Here is an 18,453-nt window from a genome sequence, read left to right as displayed (position 1 = left end):
TGGGAGGTGGACTGGCTTCTACTGTCTCTGTGGAGGAAGAGGTGGGCCATCTACCCAGGGAGAAGGCTGGGGGCAGGAGATCAGTGGTGTTTAAGATGGGGAGGTGGTCTTCCCACCCTCCGTGGGGAGCTGCAGGGTGCTGAGTAGGGAGAGCGAGTGGCCAGCTGGGCAGGGACAGGCCAGGCCAGCTGAACTGGTAAGTGTGCATGTCTGGCAGCAGGGAAAATCCACCCAACACTGGCTTCCCCAGCTCTGCTCCTGGCAGCGGAGGTGGGGGAGGGCGCCTCGAGGCTGGAGGCTGCTGGGCTTCCTCCAGGGCTGGGGAGCTGCCAGCCGGGTGGGACCATGAGATGGGCGGCCAAGAGCGCTGCGGATGTTGGCAGAAGAGTGCTTGAATGATGGACCAGGGAACCTCAGCTGGGGAGGGAGGAAAATGAAGACAGAAGGGGTGGCGGGGGAGGAAGCAAGGTCCAGAGCCCTGCTGAGTCCGGAACCCATGTCCCACAAGGGGCTGAGAGTGGGCTGGAAGGCCTGAAGGCTGTGGGTAGAGACGGGGTGCCTGACTCAGCGATTTCAGGGCCGGAGCAGTTCCAGGTGGTGACATGTTCTTGGGCAGCCATCGTGGGGGTGGCTCAAGCGGAGAGCAGAGGGCCAGGTCACTGGAGATGACGAGGTCATGAACGAGCAGCCACAGGCTCAGACAGGCTGACACGTGGCTGCCGAGCTATTCCCGAGACAGAGCAGGACTGAGGGGATGGGAAGACTGTGAGCCACAATCACCCATGAATGGAAGGGGCGGGGAAGTGACAGCCTGCCACAGGATAGTGCTTGGCTGCTTTAAGCATGCTTGGTGCTTGCAGCCAACCTCCAGCAAACAGCTGGCGGCCATGCAGCCTCAGTCACGCTCAGAGCCCTCTCCAGTTTCATGGCCTGGCAGGCTAAGACCAAGCCTCTGAAGGCACCAAGACAGGCCAGGGGCTGGCAGCACAGGCAGGTGGCCAAGCAGGCAGCAGGATGGATGACATCTGCCCTCTGACCACTGGCATGGGGTCAGCCTCCTCTGGCCAGCCTAGCTAGCAAGGCCAGAACATTCACCAGGAAGCTGAAGGAGCCCTGTGCAAACAAGGTGAAGGCTGGGCTCTGGCAATAAATGCACTGCTTCCTGGTATGTCCTTCAGCGCTGGCCTTGGGGTAAAGGACACCCAGGCCCAGGCTAGGGGTTGACTGACAGATGGGCACTGCAGTATGACCCCCAATGTGGCAGCACGAGACACATGCTATCTCTGGCCTCCTGCCCAGAAGGACCATGTCGGCTGTACCCTAACGGGGGCCAGGGCAGTGTGATATGGATCCAGCCAGGACAGCAGGGAGGTCCCCCGGAAGGAGGCCTGTGGCCAGGAGACAGCCTGCTTCCCAGCCTGAGCCCTTCAAGTGTCCCAGCCTGTGGCCTCAACCCAAGGATAGAGCCCTTCTGGTTGCAGCCCCTACTTGAGCAAGTGGATCTCGACTAAATGGCTGCTCCTGGCTGGGGCTGGGAAGCAGCCCAAGCAGCAGGCATCCAGCCCTGTCCCTGCAAGTATAAGTGTAGGAGGTATGGCAAGTCCCACGGATCTGGGGGTCCCACTAGCAGGGAAGGGTTAAAGCTAGACAGTACCCAGAAGAGCGCCTGGAAAGGCTTCCCCACAACACACACTCACACTCCAGCAGTGCAGAGCACGCTCATGTAAGCCAGCCACCGATGTCTCTGTCCACCACCTGCACTGGGCAGCCACCTGGGCTGGGGCCAACTCTTTGTCCACCAGGCCCTGGCTCATGGCTCCTGGGCCATCCTGGCAGAAGGGGCCTCTCTACCTCCCTGTTTCCATAGGCACACCTGGCGAGCAGAGGCTGTCTCGTCCAAGTGCCCTCCCCAGCCTGTAGGTCTCAGGGTCCTTTCCTCTTCTCCAGGAGCTTAGTGGAGGCAGGGTTGCACCCAAGGATTAGACAGTAAGAACGCTGGGCAGCCAAGGATTGTTAGCATGGGGGCCTGGGCCAGAACTGGGAAAGGTGGCCAGGTGTTCAGCACCCTCTCCGCCTTGCCCCACTTCTCCCTGAGACCCAGGGCCATGGTCAGAGATGACAGAGGAGCCTCAGCCCACACAGGGTCATAGGGCCTGAATGGTCCATCCCAAAACCTGACTCTTCAAGGCTTTACCCATCCCCCAACCCCATCATGGGCAGTGGGGGCCTGGTGAGTGTTCAGGGTGAGCGTTATAGGGTGAACGAGGGAAAGGGCTCCTGTCATCCCTGATGCCTGCTGACACCAGGGACGCAGGGAAAGCAGCTTCATCCAGCACTACAGCGTGGGACACTCGGGCCTGCCCACCAGATTCCCAGACAGCACTGAAGTGGCTGGTGACCCCATTTTATAGGTGGTGGCCCGGGCCCAGCATTGTTGAATGAGCAGCCCAGCCACCCAACCCGGGAGGACCCTGCTGACAGAGGAGCTGTCCCATCCAGTGGGGGGAAAAGGCCCTATAGAGAACACTCACGTAATGAAGTCCAGGAAGCTGGCGAGCGGCTCATAGGCATGGTTCCTCATGTGGCGGAACTCCACCACCATCTTCTCCTTGAGCCGGTCATCGATGACGGACACTGTCAGCGGTGATGCCTCATTGGCCAGGAAGTTGCCGTAGTCGGTGCTCTGCAGGTGCAGCTTCAGGTCTGAAACCCAAGGGTGGGGGGTGAGAGCCGGCCGTGCTAAGCCTCCCCAGGACCCCAAGTCCCTGTCCCCACCCCGACTCTGGGTCCCAGACCCTCTCCTGCAGTTGTGCCCTGCTGCTACCCTGACCTCCTGTCCCTGCCTCCACCTCCCTGTTGGCTCAGAGCCTACACCACGGCAGTCAGGCCAAAGCTAGGACACTGGGCCCCAGAGTCCAAGTACAAGTAGAACCATTGTTCCCCCAAACGACAAGAAAACCTGGGAAACCCCAACCCAAGGTGACATTCACAACCCACAGCCTTTGAGGCTCTCCTGCATGGTGGGCTCCAGGATGGTCCTAACTTAAAGCAGAATAAGACATGGGCCCTACCCTCCAGAGCCTCAGGGTTAAAGGAGCAAGCCAACGTACCCCCAGGCAGAAACAATGCATATGAAATGAAGGACATGCCCCAGGCCAAGGGTAAAGTGGAGAGGGCACCAAGATAGGACTGAGAGGACACTCCAGGCTGGGCCAGGCAAAACGCAGGGACAGGAAAATGCAAAGGAAGCAGCTAGCAGGATGGCATGAGTGAGGAGTGGCCTAAAGGGCAAATGAGCGGTGTGAGGCGGAGATGAGCCTGGGGAGAAAGACTGGCCTTGCCCGAGGAGTGGCTGGAGGCAGGCAAGCCAAGCCCACGGGCTCTCCTGAGCTCTTCAGAGCAGGGGTGAGGGAAAAGGGAGGAGAGGACAGAGCAGAAGGGCCCTGGGGAGGCAGGACAGGTTGAGTCCCAGGGGAATCGTGGCAACAACCTGTCTCACAGCTGTTGCCCGTGCATCCCATCCCCCAGTCTCTTCTCCACCCAGCAGCCAGAGCGATCTTAAAACACCAGGCAGACCCCATCACTCATCTGCACATCCTCACCTCAGGGCCTTTCCCTGTCCCCTTGCTTGGAAAGTGATGAGCTCTCCTCAAATGCCCATCTTCAGAGGCTTCTCCTATAGCCCCACCACTGTGTCCCTTCATTTGTGCCATTTTTCTTTGTAACACGTCGCATCCCACCCGGCACGGGGCACATAAACCACGAGAGCAGGGACTCTGGGTCACTGCAGTATGCTAGAGCCTAGAACACAGTATGTTCTGGTGCATTTTCATGTTCAGTAAGTAACCGTGGACTAAATGGAAGACTGGGAAGAGGGCTGGTGAAGACAGCAGGAAGGTTTGCTACTGGGCTTTGAAATGGGGGACACTGTGGTAGTGATGGCAGTACCAAGGACAGTGGCTGAGGAGGGACCCACGTGTGCATGTGCATGCGAGTGTGGATTAGGGCCCAACAGCGGAGGCTGGCTTCTGCTGACTGAGGAATGCGTGCTTTCTGTGCCCTGGAAGGTTGCCCAGAGGATGGCAGGACGGGCGACACCTGTGAACATTTCCACAAGCGCCGCCCGCCTTGCCCCGGCTTAAGGCCTCCCCGTGTGTCTGTGGACCTGGAGGGCCATGCTGTACCGGGCTGCTTAGAGAGGAAGGGCGGGTGGGGCACATCATCACTCTACAGACTTAGGGGAACCCTGTGGTGCCCCTCCTCCTGTACCCCATCAGGAGGAGAGTGCTCCCAGCCCAGAGTCAGGTGTGCCAAAGAAGAGATGGAAGAGTATATGGGAGGGAGGTGTGGAGGGAGGGAGGAAGGGAGGGGTGCGTGCCATCGGAGTGGCCACTTTCTACCTGCACCCGGGTGGCAGTCAGCACTCCTGTCCTCTGTGGCTCCTGGGCACTCAGAGTGGACTTGAACCTCGTGAAGCCTGCAGGAGGCCTTCATCATCCGCTGTCTTTGCCATTGCTCTACCATTCACACCTTTTTTCCGGTGGCCACCCAAAAGGGGGACAGAACTGAGGGCAAGGTGGGGCAGGGAGAAGCCACCAGCCCCCTGCTCTGCCCTGTGGACCCCGCTGCCATTTTGCCCAGGAGGTGTGCACACTCCTCCATCCTCACCCCTGGCCGTCTGCTGTGAGCCCTGCCCTGGGTCCATTCTTCCCCCTCCTCACCAGTGTGGCCAAGGCCCACCTACACCTAGAATAAGGCATGGGGTAAGAAGGTGCTTTGCTCAGTAATGCTCGAGTTGTTGCAGTATTTGATTAGCCATTTGGTTGTTACAGAAAAATTCTTAACTCTAATTGAGGGATTTTGCTGTATTAGCATAAGCCTGTATTTCCACCTCTAGTGATGGGTTTTACAAGCTAGCTTTTAATATTCCTGACTCTGGATAGGTGCACAAGTATTTTGTTTTGTTTTTTTAAAGAAACATGGGGGACTTCCTTGGTGGCGCAGTGGTTAAGAATCCACCTGCCAGTGCAGGGGACACGGATTCGAGCCCTGGTCAGGGAAGATCCCACATGCTGGGGAGCAACTAAGCCCATGAGCCACAACTACTGAAGCCCACGCGCCTAGAGCCCGTGCTCCGCAACAAGAGAAGCCGCTGCAATGAGAAGCCCGTGCACCGCAACTAGAGAAAGCCCACGCGCAGCAACAAAGACCCAATGCAGCCAAAAATAAAAAATAAATAAAATAAATAAATCTATTTTAAAAAAAAAAGAAACATGGTTTACTTGCACAAAACTGGTAAGTTTTGAGAGATCGTTAATGCCCTTGAAGTGGTTTTTGTGGGTATGAAACAAATGGTGAGAATATGAATTGGTATCTCTTATTTTCATACTGAAATTAACTCTACTTAATTTATCAAGTCATATGTCATATGCCCTGCTTTTACATCTTTTATCTATCAGTAAACATTGTGATACTTGAAAAACCTAGTGGGCAGGGAGTTATGGCCCGGGCAAAGTAGGTGCTCCAATCCTCACTAGGGGAAGCCACAGTGCGGACAGCAGCTGGAAGCCCAGGCCAGGATGTGGTGTTCTAGGTCAGACGGTCTGGCGCAGCAGCTGCCAGCTCAAACCTGTCCATTTATCCAGCCAGCCACTGCAGCCAGCAAAGAGCCCTTCTCAGGCGGTGACAGGCCACAACCAGGGCTTGGAAGCCAGACCAGATGCACAGGGCAAACAGCAGGGCAAAACCCAGTCCTCTTGGCAGGGCCCCTCATGCCAGTGGTCCCACTATTCTCTGGGACAGTGAGTTTGGGCCCTGGACCCCAGCCCGGCCCCGATTCCTATCCTCCAAAGCATCCAGGGGCCAGGCCTCCTGACGCCCCCTCGCCTGGCATCTGTGCACTTGCTGCCGGAAGGCTTCCCCAAGTGCAGTGCTACACCTCCACTACAGCCGCCCGAGCTCTCCAGCCGCGTGAAACCTCTGTGCCCCAGCCTCACCTACTCCACGGCGCTGCCCTCCCTGGGCAGGCTCGCTCCCCAAGTCCCCCACCGCCAAGCACCCTCTCTCCTCTCCAGCCCCCACCAACTCCATTCGACACCTGGCACTGATGAGGTGGGAGGCAGCACCCCAACACAAGGCGGGAACCAAGACCAACTCTAACTGGAAACAGATGGGCCCTGCTGTATACTTAACGCCACGCCAGGAGCAACCTATGTGCTGGACCCGCCAGCCATGCCCATTTCACAGACTCAAAAAAGGGAAATCAGAGGAAATATGAAACATGTCGAGTCCCACAGTCAAGCCTAGAGAGGCTGGGGATATAGATCAGACCTGGTGGATTCTCTCCATCCCCAACTCTGGTCTCCTCTGCTCCCCCATTCCTTACATTTTTGACCATTCTCCCATGGCCCTTGGCCCGGGATGGGCCTTTCAGATATGGACGCAGCTGCCCAGGCAGACTTTAGTTCCAGAAGAGCTGGCAGGTGGCAGAGAGGTAAGAGGGGCCACAGCAGGCCCCTCCACAGCCTCAGAGGCAACCTGGACACTCACTGCCCACCTGACAGGGGCCCTAGACTGTCATGATTCACGGATAACCCCTCTGGCATCACTTGTGATGCCAGCCATTCCTTCAGAAGCTAGTACGTGTGAATAAGAGGGGCAAAGCTGATGGGTGGACTCTCCTTTGCATGCCCCCCACCCCTGGGGCTTAGCATGGGCCTTGAAGCAAACATCCCTGTGTCTTGGCTACTGCGTTCTGCTGACGCTGCATCTGGGGACTTGGCTGCTGGAACACAGACGACCGGGTGGTTTCTGCTAGTGTTTGTCAAATCAGAGCAAACCCGGGAGATTCTACCGAGAATCCTGCCCGAGGCCTGAGTTTTCCTTACCAGGAAACTCATTTTTAAAAGCCCCCAGTGACGACACCAGAGGGCCATTCCAGACCACTTCCCCTGGCCAAGACCCACTTCTCCCTGTGACCCAGGGTGAGGGGACAGCCCACTAGCCAAGAAGGCAACTTGGAGGCAGGCAGGCTAGCCGATCCTTTGGCTCAGACCACACAGGGCTTCTGAACCAGCTCTGACTCTGTTCAAGAAACCTGGCGGCCAGGCCCAGTGGCTGGCAACCCCAAGCCCTTTACACAGTTCTCAGGGCTGGGACAGGCCCATTAGAAACCAGCCCCCTCCCCTCCAGCTTCCTGCTCTCTCCGAGGGACGTGGAGGAGGTGTGACTGGGGGTGGGATCAGAGCATAGGAGAAGAGGCCTGGAACTTGTTGAGAGCTTTGTGGGAGACTCGGCCACCCAGCCCTGGCCCAGCCCCCGAGGGCAGACAAGGACGCCAGGGGCTCTGGGAAGGCAGGGGCTAATTCTGCTCTGTGCCCTGAGCTGGGAAGCCTGAAAGCCTCGGTGACAGCCCCCGAGAGCCCCAGACGTGCCTAGGCTGAGGTGTGAGCAGTGTTCTGGTTAGCACAGACGTGGGGGACTGCTCTGGTCTACCCACAAGCCCAGCTGTCTACCCCAAATCCTCCCATCCATGGCCCGGCATCAGGAATGTCTGGCCAGCCTGGGATCTCTCACAGCAAAAGACTTCCTCAGAGGCTGAGTTCTCACGTCCAAGAAGATGCTGCTGCTGTCAGGAAGTTCTCTGCAGTACAACCTAAAGCCCTCCACAGAGGGCTCAGTTTCAGTTTCAGCTGAAGTTTCCCGTGGCCTGCAGCCTCCCCTGAGGGCCCTGGGCCAGCTCCTCAGGGCCCCTCAACCCCACCCAGGACCCTCCCAGACCTCCTCTGCTTCCCAGTGTTGCCTGTCCCAATGTTCTGTTCCCCCCACCTTCACTTCCCGGGGCCGCTCAGGCCTCCTCACCGCCACGGTGCCCTTTTGCTGGTCTCCTGCCCCACATCTTGGCTCCCAGCTCCCAAGTCCACTCTCCATACCATCACCAGAGTGTTGTTTTCCAACTCCAACGTGTCGCTGTCACCTTTACCCAGCAGCCCCCGTGGCCCCAGAGCCTGGCCTCCTCCTCCAAGCCTGTGAGGCCCCACACCCTCAGCCCTAGCACAGCCTCAGCCTTAGCCCTTGCCTCTCTGCTCTACCGGTGCTATTCTCCGGCTAGGGCGACCTGCCTGTGATCTCTGGCCCAAGCAAGTGCTCCAGGCAAGTCCACAGGGTGCCCGCGAGAGAAGCCCTTGAAGTCCAGGAAACAGGGCTGCTTCCTCAGGCCCAGCCAGAGAGGCTGGTTTGGGAGGGCACACCCCCGCCTGGCAAGTGAGAGCCCTGCCCTCCCTCCTCCACAGGGCACCCCGGTCCACCTTGGGGCTGCCTGTGTCAAAGACCATCGCCCTACTCCAGCAGGATCCAGCTGAGCTCTTTGAAGGCGCCTGGGCAGGTTGTAGCCCAACACCCACCTGGCATGACTGTTCCTCCCAGGGCCATGCCAGACTCAAGGAGGCCCCATAGCTGCCATCTGTCCCTCCACTGCCTGCCAACCCCCAACCCAGGTCTTCTGGGCCAGGACCCCTCATCAGCAGAGCCCAGGCCCCAGCTAGCACCTCTGATTACCACTCTCGTCCCTGATTAGCAGGAGGGCATGAGGACCCCTAGCCTGTGCAACACTCTCTGCTCTCTGAGGGACCAAGTGTGGGCTTGGCAGCCAGCTCCAGCCAGACCTTGAGAGGTGGCAGCTGGGCAGCCCTGCCTCCCATCCACTTCCTGAAACCTTTCCCAGATCCTGCCAGCCCTGAAAGTGATCTTTCAGCCCCACCAGGGCTCCCAGGGGCAGGCACCACACGGCGTCTCCAGTCCCCAAGCCTCTGCAGCAAAGGCCCCACGGAGGCAGGGAGGGAGGGTCTTGGCCCAGGCCAGGGGTTGGTCTCACGCTGCCTCAGGGGCCCAGCAGGCACAGAGGCAGCCCTGGCACAGTACACTAGGCGGGGCGGCCCCCTGCTTTCGACTCACCCATGGCCTCATGGCCCACGGAGGGGCCTTGCTGGCCAGCTGGCCACGGCACAGTGTGAGAGGACAGTGTGTTCCCAGACTTCACTTCTGCTTTTCCAGAGGTCACTCAACGATGCTCTCCTGGGGAGCTCAGGGGTTTTCAGGAATTGAGGCCCGCTGAGTGAAACCAGATGTGCAAATATGCTCCCTAGAGCCTAGCGTGCCCATCCTGCCACTCCCTGCGAGGGTGGTGGAGCCCTGGAGCCTGTTCGACCACTTTGCTGGGCCCAGGTGAAGGGACTGCTTTGAAGGGACTAGACCTGGGCTCTACCTCCAGTGCTCGTTCTGCCCTAAGGGCTCTCTAATGCTGCAACTTCCAGGGGCTCAAAGCAGGGAAAACTCAGACAAATGGACAGATGTGGACAGACGGCCAGGCTGGTGGCCCAATGGAGCCATAACCACCCCCCCTCAGCAAATGGACTTTGTTTGAATCTCCTCCCCAGGCTCTGGGGGTGGGGGAGACCTCTTTTCTTCGTATCAGCTCCAAAGCAGATGTGTGCACTGGCTGGCTGGCTCTGCAGGGTCAGAGCGCCACATCTGGAACTCCCAGCGTGGGAGCCACAGCATGGAAACCATTAACCCTGGGTTTACCTGGGGGCTGCAGCACAGACTAAGCATCCTCCTCATCCCCAGGCCTCTACCAGGGCCCATCACAGGCTCGCTGTAGACCTCATGTAACTGACTAGTCCTGGGTTTCAACTCTTCCTATCAAATACCAGCTCTTCCTCCCCTCCCTCAGGTGTCGCCTGGCATTCCCCATCCAGAGCCTTGGCATTGCCCCCACCCCAAACTGACGTGTCCATGGCCTCTTGCTAGCCCAGGACAAGGTCCATGCACAGCCACAGCCCCTCTCTGAAGCCCCATTTTGCCAGGTCACTGGTTTCAGGACATAGCTCCTTAGGTGGTTTAGTGGGACAAGGGAGAGAGACCCTGGGCTTTGGGACCACAGTGACCTGAGTTCACATCTTGTCCCACAGCTTGGCCCTGAGCAGCAGGTGGAATCTCTGGACCCAGGCTCCTGGCCAGTCACCTGGTGAAAGGCCCTGCAGTGCCAGACTCCGAGGGTAGACACTGAACAGAGACAGTGTTATACAGAGAAAACTGAGCATGGCACGGCACACCCAGAGCTCCCCAATGGAGAGGCTCAGTCCCAGTCAGGTGGTCTGTGTTCTGACTCCAGTCTGTTGCTCAGACTGTCCCACTAAGCGCTCCAGTGTGCCCCTGCCCTTCCTTCCCATAGTCCCGACCCTTCCCCAGGGCTCTGGTGTGTCCTCACCCCAGGGGCCCTTGTGCAGCACGGGCACGCACACGCACAGGCCACACTCTGCTATCTCCTGGGGAAGGACGAACAAAGTGGGCTCAAAATCTGGGACTCCTGTCCCTACGCCCATGTCTCACCTCATCTATGAGCAGGATCATACAGAGCTTTGGGCAGCCCGACCCCAAGGACCCGGACAGAGGCTAGGACCCAACTCTGCACCACCCACCACATGGTGAGCTACTGCCCTGCTGCCCTCGGGAGCAGGCGGGAGCTGGTGCAGCCAAGGGCAGCCGCTGCTCCATGGGAAGCCCCCGGGCTGGCGGGCCAGCAGTCTCGGGAAGAACCTGGAGGTTACTGCTGGCACGGCCACATGCAAGTTACTGGGTTTCAGTTGGCATGAGGCAGAGATCCTGCAGGAAAAGGACAGTGAGTTCTCCTTCCTAGGTCCCTAGGCTGCCATTTTGTTTCATACTGGAGGCCTTTCGGTGACGTGCGGCATTTGCAGAAGGGGGATGGGGCTGATTTGTAGAAGTGGCCCGGATGACACCAGGGTCGGTGACACCACCCACCAGCATATCAGAATCAGAGACTTGATTAGCGGGAGTGTCACTCCCCTTGTCTAGGAGGCGGCAGGATGTCTGCTGTCTAGGTGGCAGCAAGGTTCACCACCCTTCTCCTTGCTCCGAGACAGGTGGCAGGTGGTGACAGAAGCACATGTAATTACCCTCAGGAACACCTCGTCCCTGCAGCTGGGAGAACGAAAGCATCACTCACGGCCCATGAGGAAGTCAACCCATCCGACAGTCAGGAGGGTGCCAGGCAGGTGACAGTCCCACGTGCCAAAGGGAGGGGCAGAGCCAGTTCCTGCTGCACCCAGGGCTCCACGGAACTGGCGTGTCCCAGGAGACACGGGGCTTGCAGGGCAGCTTCCCTTGTTGCCCTCCACAGCCCAGGCTGAGAATCGAGCGAGCCAGCCTCGCCCTGGGAGGCAGGGCCCACACCTCTGCTGCTGCCCTGTACTTTGACCCTGAACAAGCTCTTTCTTCTCCAGGCTTACCACCACAGTTACAGTGCATGCACGTTGCAGTGGATCTGGGGCTGCGAGCGAAGAGCTTCTTTTCACTTTCCCAAAGATGTATGTTTGCCTGGGTGCTGACCGAGAAGAGGTAAAGTGGCCCTGCGTGGCCAGGTGCCAGGCAGCCCAGGAAAGGCCAGCTGTGGCAGGGAGCTTCTCAAAAGCTGGCTCATGCCCATGTCTGGCTCCTGGGTCCACTGGCCCACACCGCCTGAGCAATCCTCTCTGCCCTTGATGCTTGGCTTCTGTCCTACATGCATAGTCCTTTGGAGGAAGGACCCTAAGAAAAGATGGAGCTCACTTCAACTAGGGGAAAGCAGTTTTAGGGTCCCAGGGGCTGCTGTTCCTGTGAAATTAAGCCAGGTCAGGCTGGATCCTGGCTGGAGCATCATGCCGGCTCCACGGTACCTAGAGTCCAAGCTATGGAAATACTCATTATGCTCAGACCTAGGCCCTATGGATGGGCTCTCAGGATCAGGCCTCATTTGGGGCTGCGAGCCATGCTGTTCTCAGCACGAAGCCTCCTTCCCTGCAGCTCACAGAAACAAGACCAAGCAACCCGGGCCAGGAGCAGAGTTGACCCATTCCATACTCATGCCCAGCAGACCCAAGAGGCCTGGGCCAGGCAGGAAGTGGCAGGAACAGTAGCATCCAAGCCGGTCCTGTCCAGGACCCCTGACCCCCTCCCCCGCCCTGCTCAAGGGGCTGACAGGAAACACGCAGGGGAGGCAGTAACACACGAGACTGAGTCTGCTCAGCACTCAGGCCGGCCCTGGGAGAGAGGTGGTCGCCTACTCCGGGAATCTCATAGCACTCCACTTTCCCCAGGCCTTGCCACACGGCATCTCGCTTGGAGTTTAAAGTGTCGAAGGTGGGGGAAATGGGTGAGCTACGATCCATGACTGGCATCCTTGGGCCCTGTGTACCAGGTCATGGGTCGCAGCTCACCTGTATTCCTCGACTCCCAACCCTCAATTCCCATGCTAGATACCATGTGGCAAGCCCTGGGGGAATGGCAAGGGCCCCAGAATCAGGGTCTCTTTCACCTGACCACTCCTTCCCGAGTTGGGGGCCGGGCACAAAGAGGCATAGTCCAGGCAGCCTTCAGTGAACAAATGAAGGAAAGAATCAAAAAATGCAAAGTGACTGGACAGGAGGAGCAAGACGGGTGTCAAGAGACCATAAGCAAGGCCTTGGGCCTCACCTGGACCCAATTTCCCAGGTAAAATAAGAGGGTTGGATAAGGTTACTTCCAGGGGCCTGGCCAACTCTGACACTCTCTACCCTGATCAGGCCTGGATCTCTCTGACTCTGTGCGACCCCAGCCCCTGAGGGCCACGCAGGGGCTCAGGGTAAGGCCAGAGGCCTGGGTATCCAGGAAGCAGCCCTGGCAGAGCTCACAGCAGGTGCCGGGGAGGCCCGGGGCTGTGGAGCAGTGTGGCAAGCAGGAAAAGCTGAGTTGCAGCAGCAAAGACACCACAGATGACTCCCTGGAGGGGAAAGCCCCATCCGCCAGCCAAACACGAAGCCTCAGCTGAGGTCAAAGCCTGAAAATCATTGCCTGAGTGGCCAAGGGGGGACAAGGTCTGGCCCAGGGCCAGGCCAGAGTTGGCCAGGAAAGCAGTGCCCGGCACCCAGTCAGGGCTGTTCCTCCACACATCCCTTTCCCCGCCGCAGGTCCGCCTGCCACCCCTCAGGACTACCCACACACACGGGGGCAGCCCCACCCCAGCCCCTTGAGCTGCAGGGTGCTGGGTGCAGATGGGCAGAGCAGGTGTCAGGCCCAGCCTACTAAATGGCCCTTCAGGGCCTTGATTTTCCTGCCTCTAAAAGAAGAGGAAGGCCAATATTCCCACACAGGATAGTTTTTTGTTTTTTTATTTTTTTTTAATCAACTAAGGAGTCGGTGTTGGATGAGGCAGAAGCCAGGGAGGCCAATGGAAAGACCCCTTCAAATTGGGGTGCAGGGTGGAGAGTTGTCAATTACCTGATAACATGACTGTATGAACCTATACTCTAGAGAGTCTGGGGTGCCTGATTTGGGCCTCTTCCAGAGTCACCCTACACACATGTAACTGTATGTGCCACAGGCACCCTTACGTGTCCCCCAAAGTGCTGAAGAAGGCTGGAGGAGAGAAGTCTGTCCTGAGGATGAATTTTCCGTCTCCTGGAGGGAACAGAGTAGCAGGACCAAAGTGGAGGCCACCTGGGGAAGGATGGTGCTTCTGGGAGCCTAGGAAGCGTGGCCCTGACTCCTGGGCAGCCTCAAGCTCCTACTTGGAGCTCCCAAGACCCTTGGTTCATAGCTAGCACACTGTGCTGAAGCTGCCGCTCCGACTCTGAGGACTGCCAGCATGACCCAGGTGGAAGTAAACAAGGACAGCTTGGTGGTCAAGGCTGGAGCAGTCTACACTGGGCACAAGGTGGACAGCATCGGGGAATTCTCCCTGGCCTTCCCCTTCCTAACCCAGGAAAGCTGGGGCACAGGGAGGTGAGGGTGGGAAGAGATGGACAGACAGGAGACACTGAGCCACGAGCCCTACTTAATCCGGGAAAGCCAACTGGGGCTTGGATGAGGGAAGTAGGGCCCGGGGCAGAGTCCCAAGGGACAGCGGCTAAAGGCAGGTGCTGCACAGAGAAGCAGAGGAGATGCACTAGTGGGTCCGGCCACACCCCCTTCCCTGGCTCTCAGGCAGCGGAATGGTCCTGTTCCACCACCTTGTGGCCAAAGGGAGGATGACACTGCCAACAGCCAGAGGCTCTGCTCTGGCTCAGCGCGATTTAATAACAGCCTCAGACTCCTGGTCCACATCTCCCCCAGCCGTTGATCCCTGAGGGAATAGGCTGCAGGCACCTGCAGAGCCATGGAGAAATGTGTCACAAAGAACAAGAATAGGACTGAGGTGGACGTGAATCGGGAAAGCCAGAATGGAGACAAGGCGAGCATGAGTCTGATCATGAGGGACTGGTCTGTCTTGCATCTGTGAAGCAAGGGGCCTTCTGAGGGGCAAAACTGAAGAGGTTACAGAGGAAGCCTGGTCATCCTCAGCTCTCTACACCCTTGTCCTCCAATTCGGCCAGACGCTCCCAAATCTCCAAATCTCTTTATCCAGCTCTCTACCCCTGTCTCTAATGTTTAATACTGTATCAAAAAAAATGTGCTTAATAACCCAGAAACAGGACAATCTACAACACGGTGCACCCCTCCAGGACGGGGGCCTCAGCTGCCCCTCTCCCATACCCCACATTCTAGCCCCCTGCCAGTACCAATAAAGATCTGCCGCTCATCCAATCGTACAAATATCTATTGAGCATTCACTCGGCTAGGCATGTGCTGTTCAGTCCTAACAACCTGCAAGTGATTTCTGTTTCATTTTACAGGTGGGCAAACTAGCTTCAAGGCATTAAATCACATGCATAGTGTCACACAGTTGGCCAGAAAGGGAGCCACAGTCTGCCTGATGCCTGGTCTCACACACAAGAAAGGTCCTGATGACCCAGAGAGGCCCTAGGGTCCTGACTCTGAGCAGGCAGAGGTGATTTAAAAGAGAGACCATTACATCATGTCCTCATACCTGTTCATTCTTAACGCTGACCCTTCCAACAAGCTGGAGTGCATCTAACAGCTGAACCCAAAGCACAAGAACAGCTACAAGTAAGAAAAGGTTCTAGGGTGCTGTAGCAGGCGCTCTGACCACAGGGGGCCAGGGACAAACTACTGGAGGCAGACCTGGGCCCTCAGGGACAGTGGTTTGGTGTCATCTTGTTTCAAGTCTAACAGCCCTAATTCAGGAGAAAGTCTGCTATGTTTAGTGTGTGCCACTGTGAAAGCAAGAAAGTGAGACTAATACATTACAGAATGGGTTTATGCAAAATGTTCAAAATTTGGATCTTTCGCTCTCTTCCATCCAGAAACCCTGGTCACCCAGAAAGCCTCATCTTCAAGGGTCCCGGACGGCTGACATTTGCCCGTGCTGAGGTCACCTCAAAAGGTCCTAAGCACAGGTTCAGACACTGGCTCCACCTCAGAAACCAGGCCCAAGAAATCAGGGAGTAAATCCAAGGACAAGTGTGTTAATACCCACCAGAGCAAGTTCTGACATGAACTCTGGGGCAGGGCTTATGAAACGGGGGTTATCAATTCCTGTGTGGACTATCTTGACCATAAACAGCTTCCCAGATAAAACCAGGCTAAAGTATATACTAGTGCAAGATGTAATCAGTGAAGGGAAAGCAAGAAGTAGCGTTGGGGAAGAGGCGACAAGGGAAAGAGAGAAAAATAGGCAGGTGAGAGGTGAGCTGCACGTGGACAGGGGCTTTGGGGCTCTAGTCTGAGTGACATGAAGTATCTGGCCCTGGCCCTCATGCATCCCCTGGACACTGAGTCTTCTGGTGTAAAGAGAAGGGGCTTGATGGGGGCTCCCTAAGGCTCAGACCAGCCCTACGATGCTGTGAACGAAAATCTGGAAGAACACCCCAGGGTCACCAGCACGGGTCTTGGCTTGGATGGCGGATGTGTGTAAGTAGTTTCTCTTTGCTCGCCTGTATGTTCAAATTTCCTTTATTTTACATATCTTTAGCGGATGTTTTAAATTACAAAACATTTGTTCACTACGACACATTTGAACAATGGAAGGTACATAAAATTTAAAACTGACATATTCCCCCTCCCAGCCTTTCCAATCCCTCTCTGCAGAGGCTGCCACTCTAGACTTGTCTATGCTTCCAAACACGTTTCCATGTGCACATTACCTGGCATTCTACTAAAATGGGACTATATTACACGCAACACTTTGCAATTTCTCACCTAGCAAGATATTTCTAAATCAGTCTTCATGGAACATCACACTTTTGAGCACTGGAATAGTATTCCACTGTAAGCACAGATCATGATTTATTTAACCAAAGCCTGTCAACGGCTACTCCGCTGGTTCTAACAGGTTGCAGTTACCAACAGGGCTGGTGTGAACACCTCCGTATGCGCCATCCTGTGCTAATTTAGGGGATACGATCCTGTAACTGGGTATATAGGGCCACACAGCACATATACATGCAATGTTTAAACAAGGCAGTGAAAACTTGTCCCCCAAGGATCTACACCAAGTCACCCTTCCACCAACACTATTTTTGGAATTTTTTTTCAAGTTATGTTTAGTTAAAAAGGAGACCAAAAAAGAAAAAAAGAAAAGAAACCACCATGCCCAGTCATGCAGGAGGCATGGCAGGGATCTGGAGGGGAATCCCTGGCTGTGGCTCTCCCTGCTCTGCTCGCCAAATTAGGCTCCACGCCAGGTATCCTCCTCAGGCCACGCTTATGTCCACTTGGCCCGCCATTAAGGCTGCTCTCCAGCCTCCTGGCAGGACTTGTGGGCAGGACCAGGCTTCCAAGGGAGGCTTGCCCTGGTTGCAAGCCAACAGACGGCCGGGCGCGGGCTGAGCTGCCGGCCGCCAGTGTGCTGATGACTTCCAGATTGGTATCTTTAGTGCTACTTCCCCTGAGCTCCAGATCCACACAGCCACCTCCCTCAGACACTCTGACTCAGCACTTCTGAGACAGAACACCTCCTCCTCCACCACCCTGTCCGTGCCCCAAACCTTCTCCTCCGGTGGTCCCCATCTCAGAAGCAGTTCCAGCACCCACCCAGACATTTGACTTCTAACTAACTTCTAACCCTTCTCACCACCATACCTAAGGCAGACTGGCCCAATCTTATCAGTCTCATGCCCTAAGCTGGTCTCTGACCCAGTCCCTCTTCTGCCCACGTGCCACTCCTGCCCCAGTTGAGCCCCGTTCTCTCACCCGGAGAGCTGGAATAGCACCTGCTTCTAGCCTGGCTCCTCCTAAACCCAACCTCCTGAGCCCCACATCAAGTTTCACTTCACACCACCAACGCTCGTCCCCTTCACAATTCCCCCCTCCTTCACCTACTGACAGATCAAATCCAAGCTGGCTCATGGCAGCAAGACCTCCCTCCTGCCTACCCCTCGCCTCCACCCCTGCTCTAGGGCCTCATCCTCTTGCAGCAGCAGCCAGCTGGAGAGGAACAGTCAAGTCACCACCAGCAATACATGCCAGCTCATCAATCATTGGGTGCTGGGGCTAGGGGGGAGATGTCTCTTCACACAGCAATGCCACTGCCCGGGGCAGTCGGGACAACATGGGCCATCAAACACTGAGGGGAAAACGTGAAGTGTGTGTGGGCCCAGGCTCTCACAGCTCAGAGACTCAATGTAGTTGTTCCCTTTGGTCCAAGTGCAAACCCTCTCCATGTGTACACCCTTCCCCCAACGCCTCCCGAGCTCCTCTCTCGTGTTTGTGGTCACTGGATTGTCAGAACCCTGTTCTCTCTTCCTCTGGATCACATCTGACTCTGACGAATTCTGGACCAAGCTAAGCTTGTCTTGCTGTCTAAGCCGTGGTCACGCAGTTTCACCAAATCAATATATTCTCCTCTGACAAACAAAATGGAACAAAGTGTTTCCAGGCAAGAACATAAACTCTTAAGCAAGACATTTCCCACACACAGATCTTGACCTAACTGAAGAATCTCTCTCTCTCTCTCTCTTTTTTTTTTTTTTTGCGGTACACGGGCCTCTCACTGTTGTGGCCTCTCCCGTTGTGGAGCACAGGCTCCGGACACGCAGGCTCAGCGGCCATGGCTCACGGGCCCAGCCGCTCCGTGGCATGTGGGATCTTCCCGGACAGGGGCACGAACCCGTGTCCCCTGCATCGGCAGGCGGACTCTCAACCACTGCGCCACCAGGGAAGCCTTCTCTCTCTTTTTTTAAACACAACTCTCAGCCCTCCTAAGCTATGCATCTTTCCAAGGCACCCAAGGCCTTCGATGAACCAGCCCAACGCGCCTATCCACCCTCAGGCCTGCACACCCGACACATGCTCTACTCTCTCTTCCCAGTTCCCAAAGTTCTCCTGATATTCTATGCAGTTTCATGTTTCTGAGACTGCTAATGCCATTCCTTCTTCCCCCCTCCTTGACCTGGCTAATTTTTTGTGTGTGACAACTTCACTGGGATATAATTCATGTATCATACAATTTTCCCATTTAAAATGTACAATTCAATGGTTTTTAGTATATTCAGAGTTGTGCAACCATCACCACAATTT

At 56.5% G+C, this 18,453-nt stretch overlaps 1 protein-coding gene across 4 annotated transcripts in view; it reads right to left on the bottom strand.

Moving 5' to 3' along the window:
- ATP6V0D1 (ATPase H+ transporting V0 subunit d1) overlaps positions 1–18,453 on the bottom strand; it is a gene marked incomplete at its 5' end in the record, with an annotated part of 38,088 nt that overhangs the window by 11,958 nt on the left and 7,677 nt on the right. For all 4 annotated transcript variants that reach the window (XM_079723344.1, XM_079723345.1, XM_079723346.1 and 1 more), the window contains one exon: positions 2,532–2,703. In XM_079723344.1, the coding sequence (XP_079579470.1) occupies positions 2,532–2,703 (172 nt within the window). The remainder of the gene's footprint in view (positions 1–2,531; positions 2,704–18,453) is intronic.

Source organism: Hyperoodon ampullatus (genome assembly GCF_949752795.1).
Source record: "Hyperoodon ampullatus genome assembly, chromosome: 18".
In the NCBI taxonomy this organism is placed as follows: Eukaryota; Metazoa; Chordata; class Mammalia; order Artiodactyla; family Ziphiidae; genus Hyperoodon; species Hyperoodon ampullatus.
This window is presented reverse-complemented; position numbering and strand designations above follow the sequence as displayed.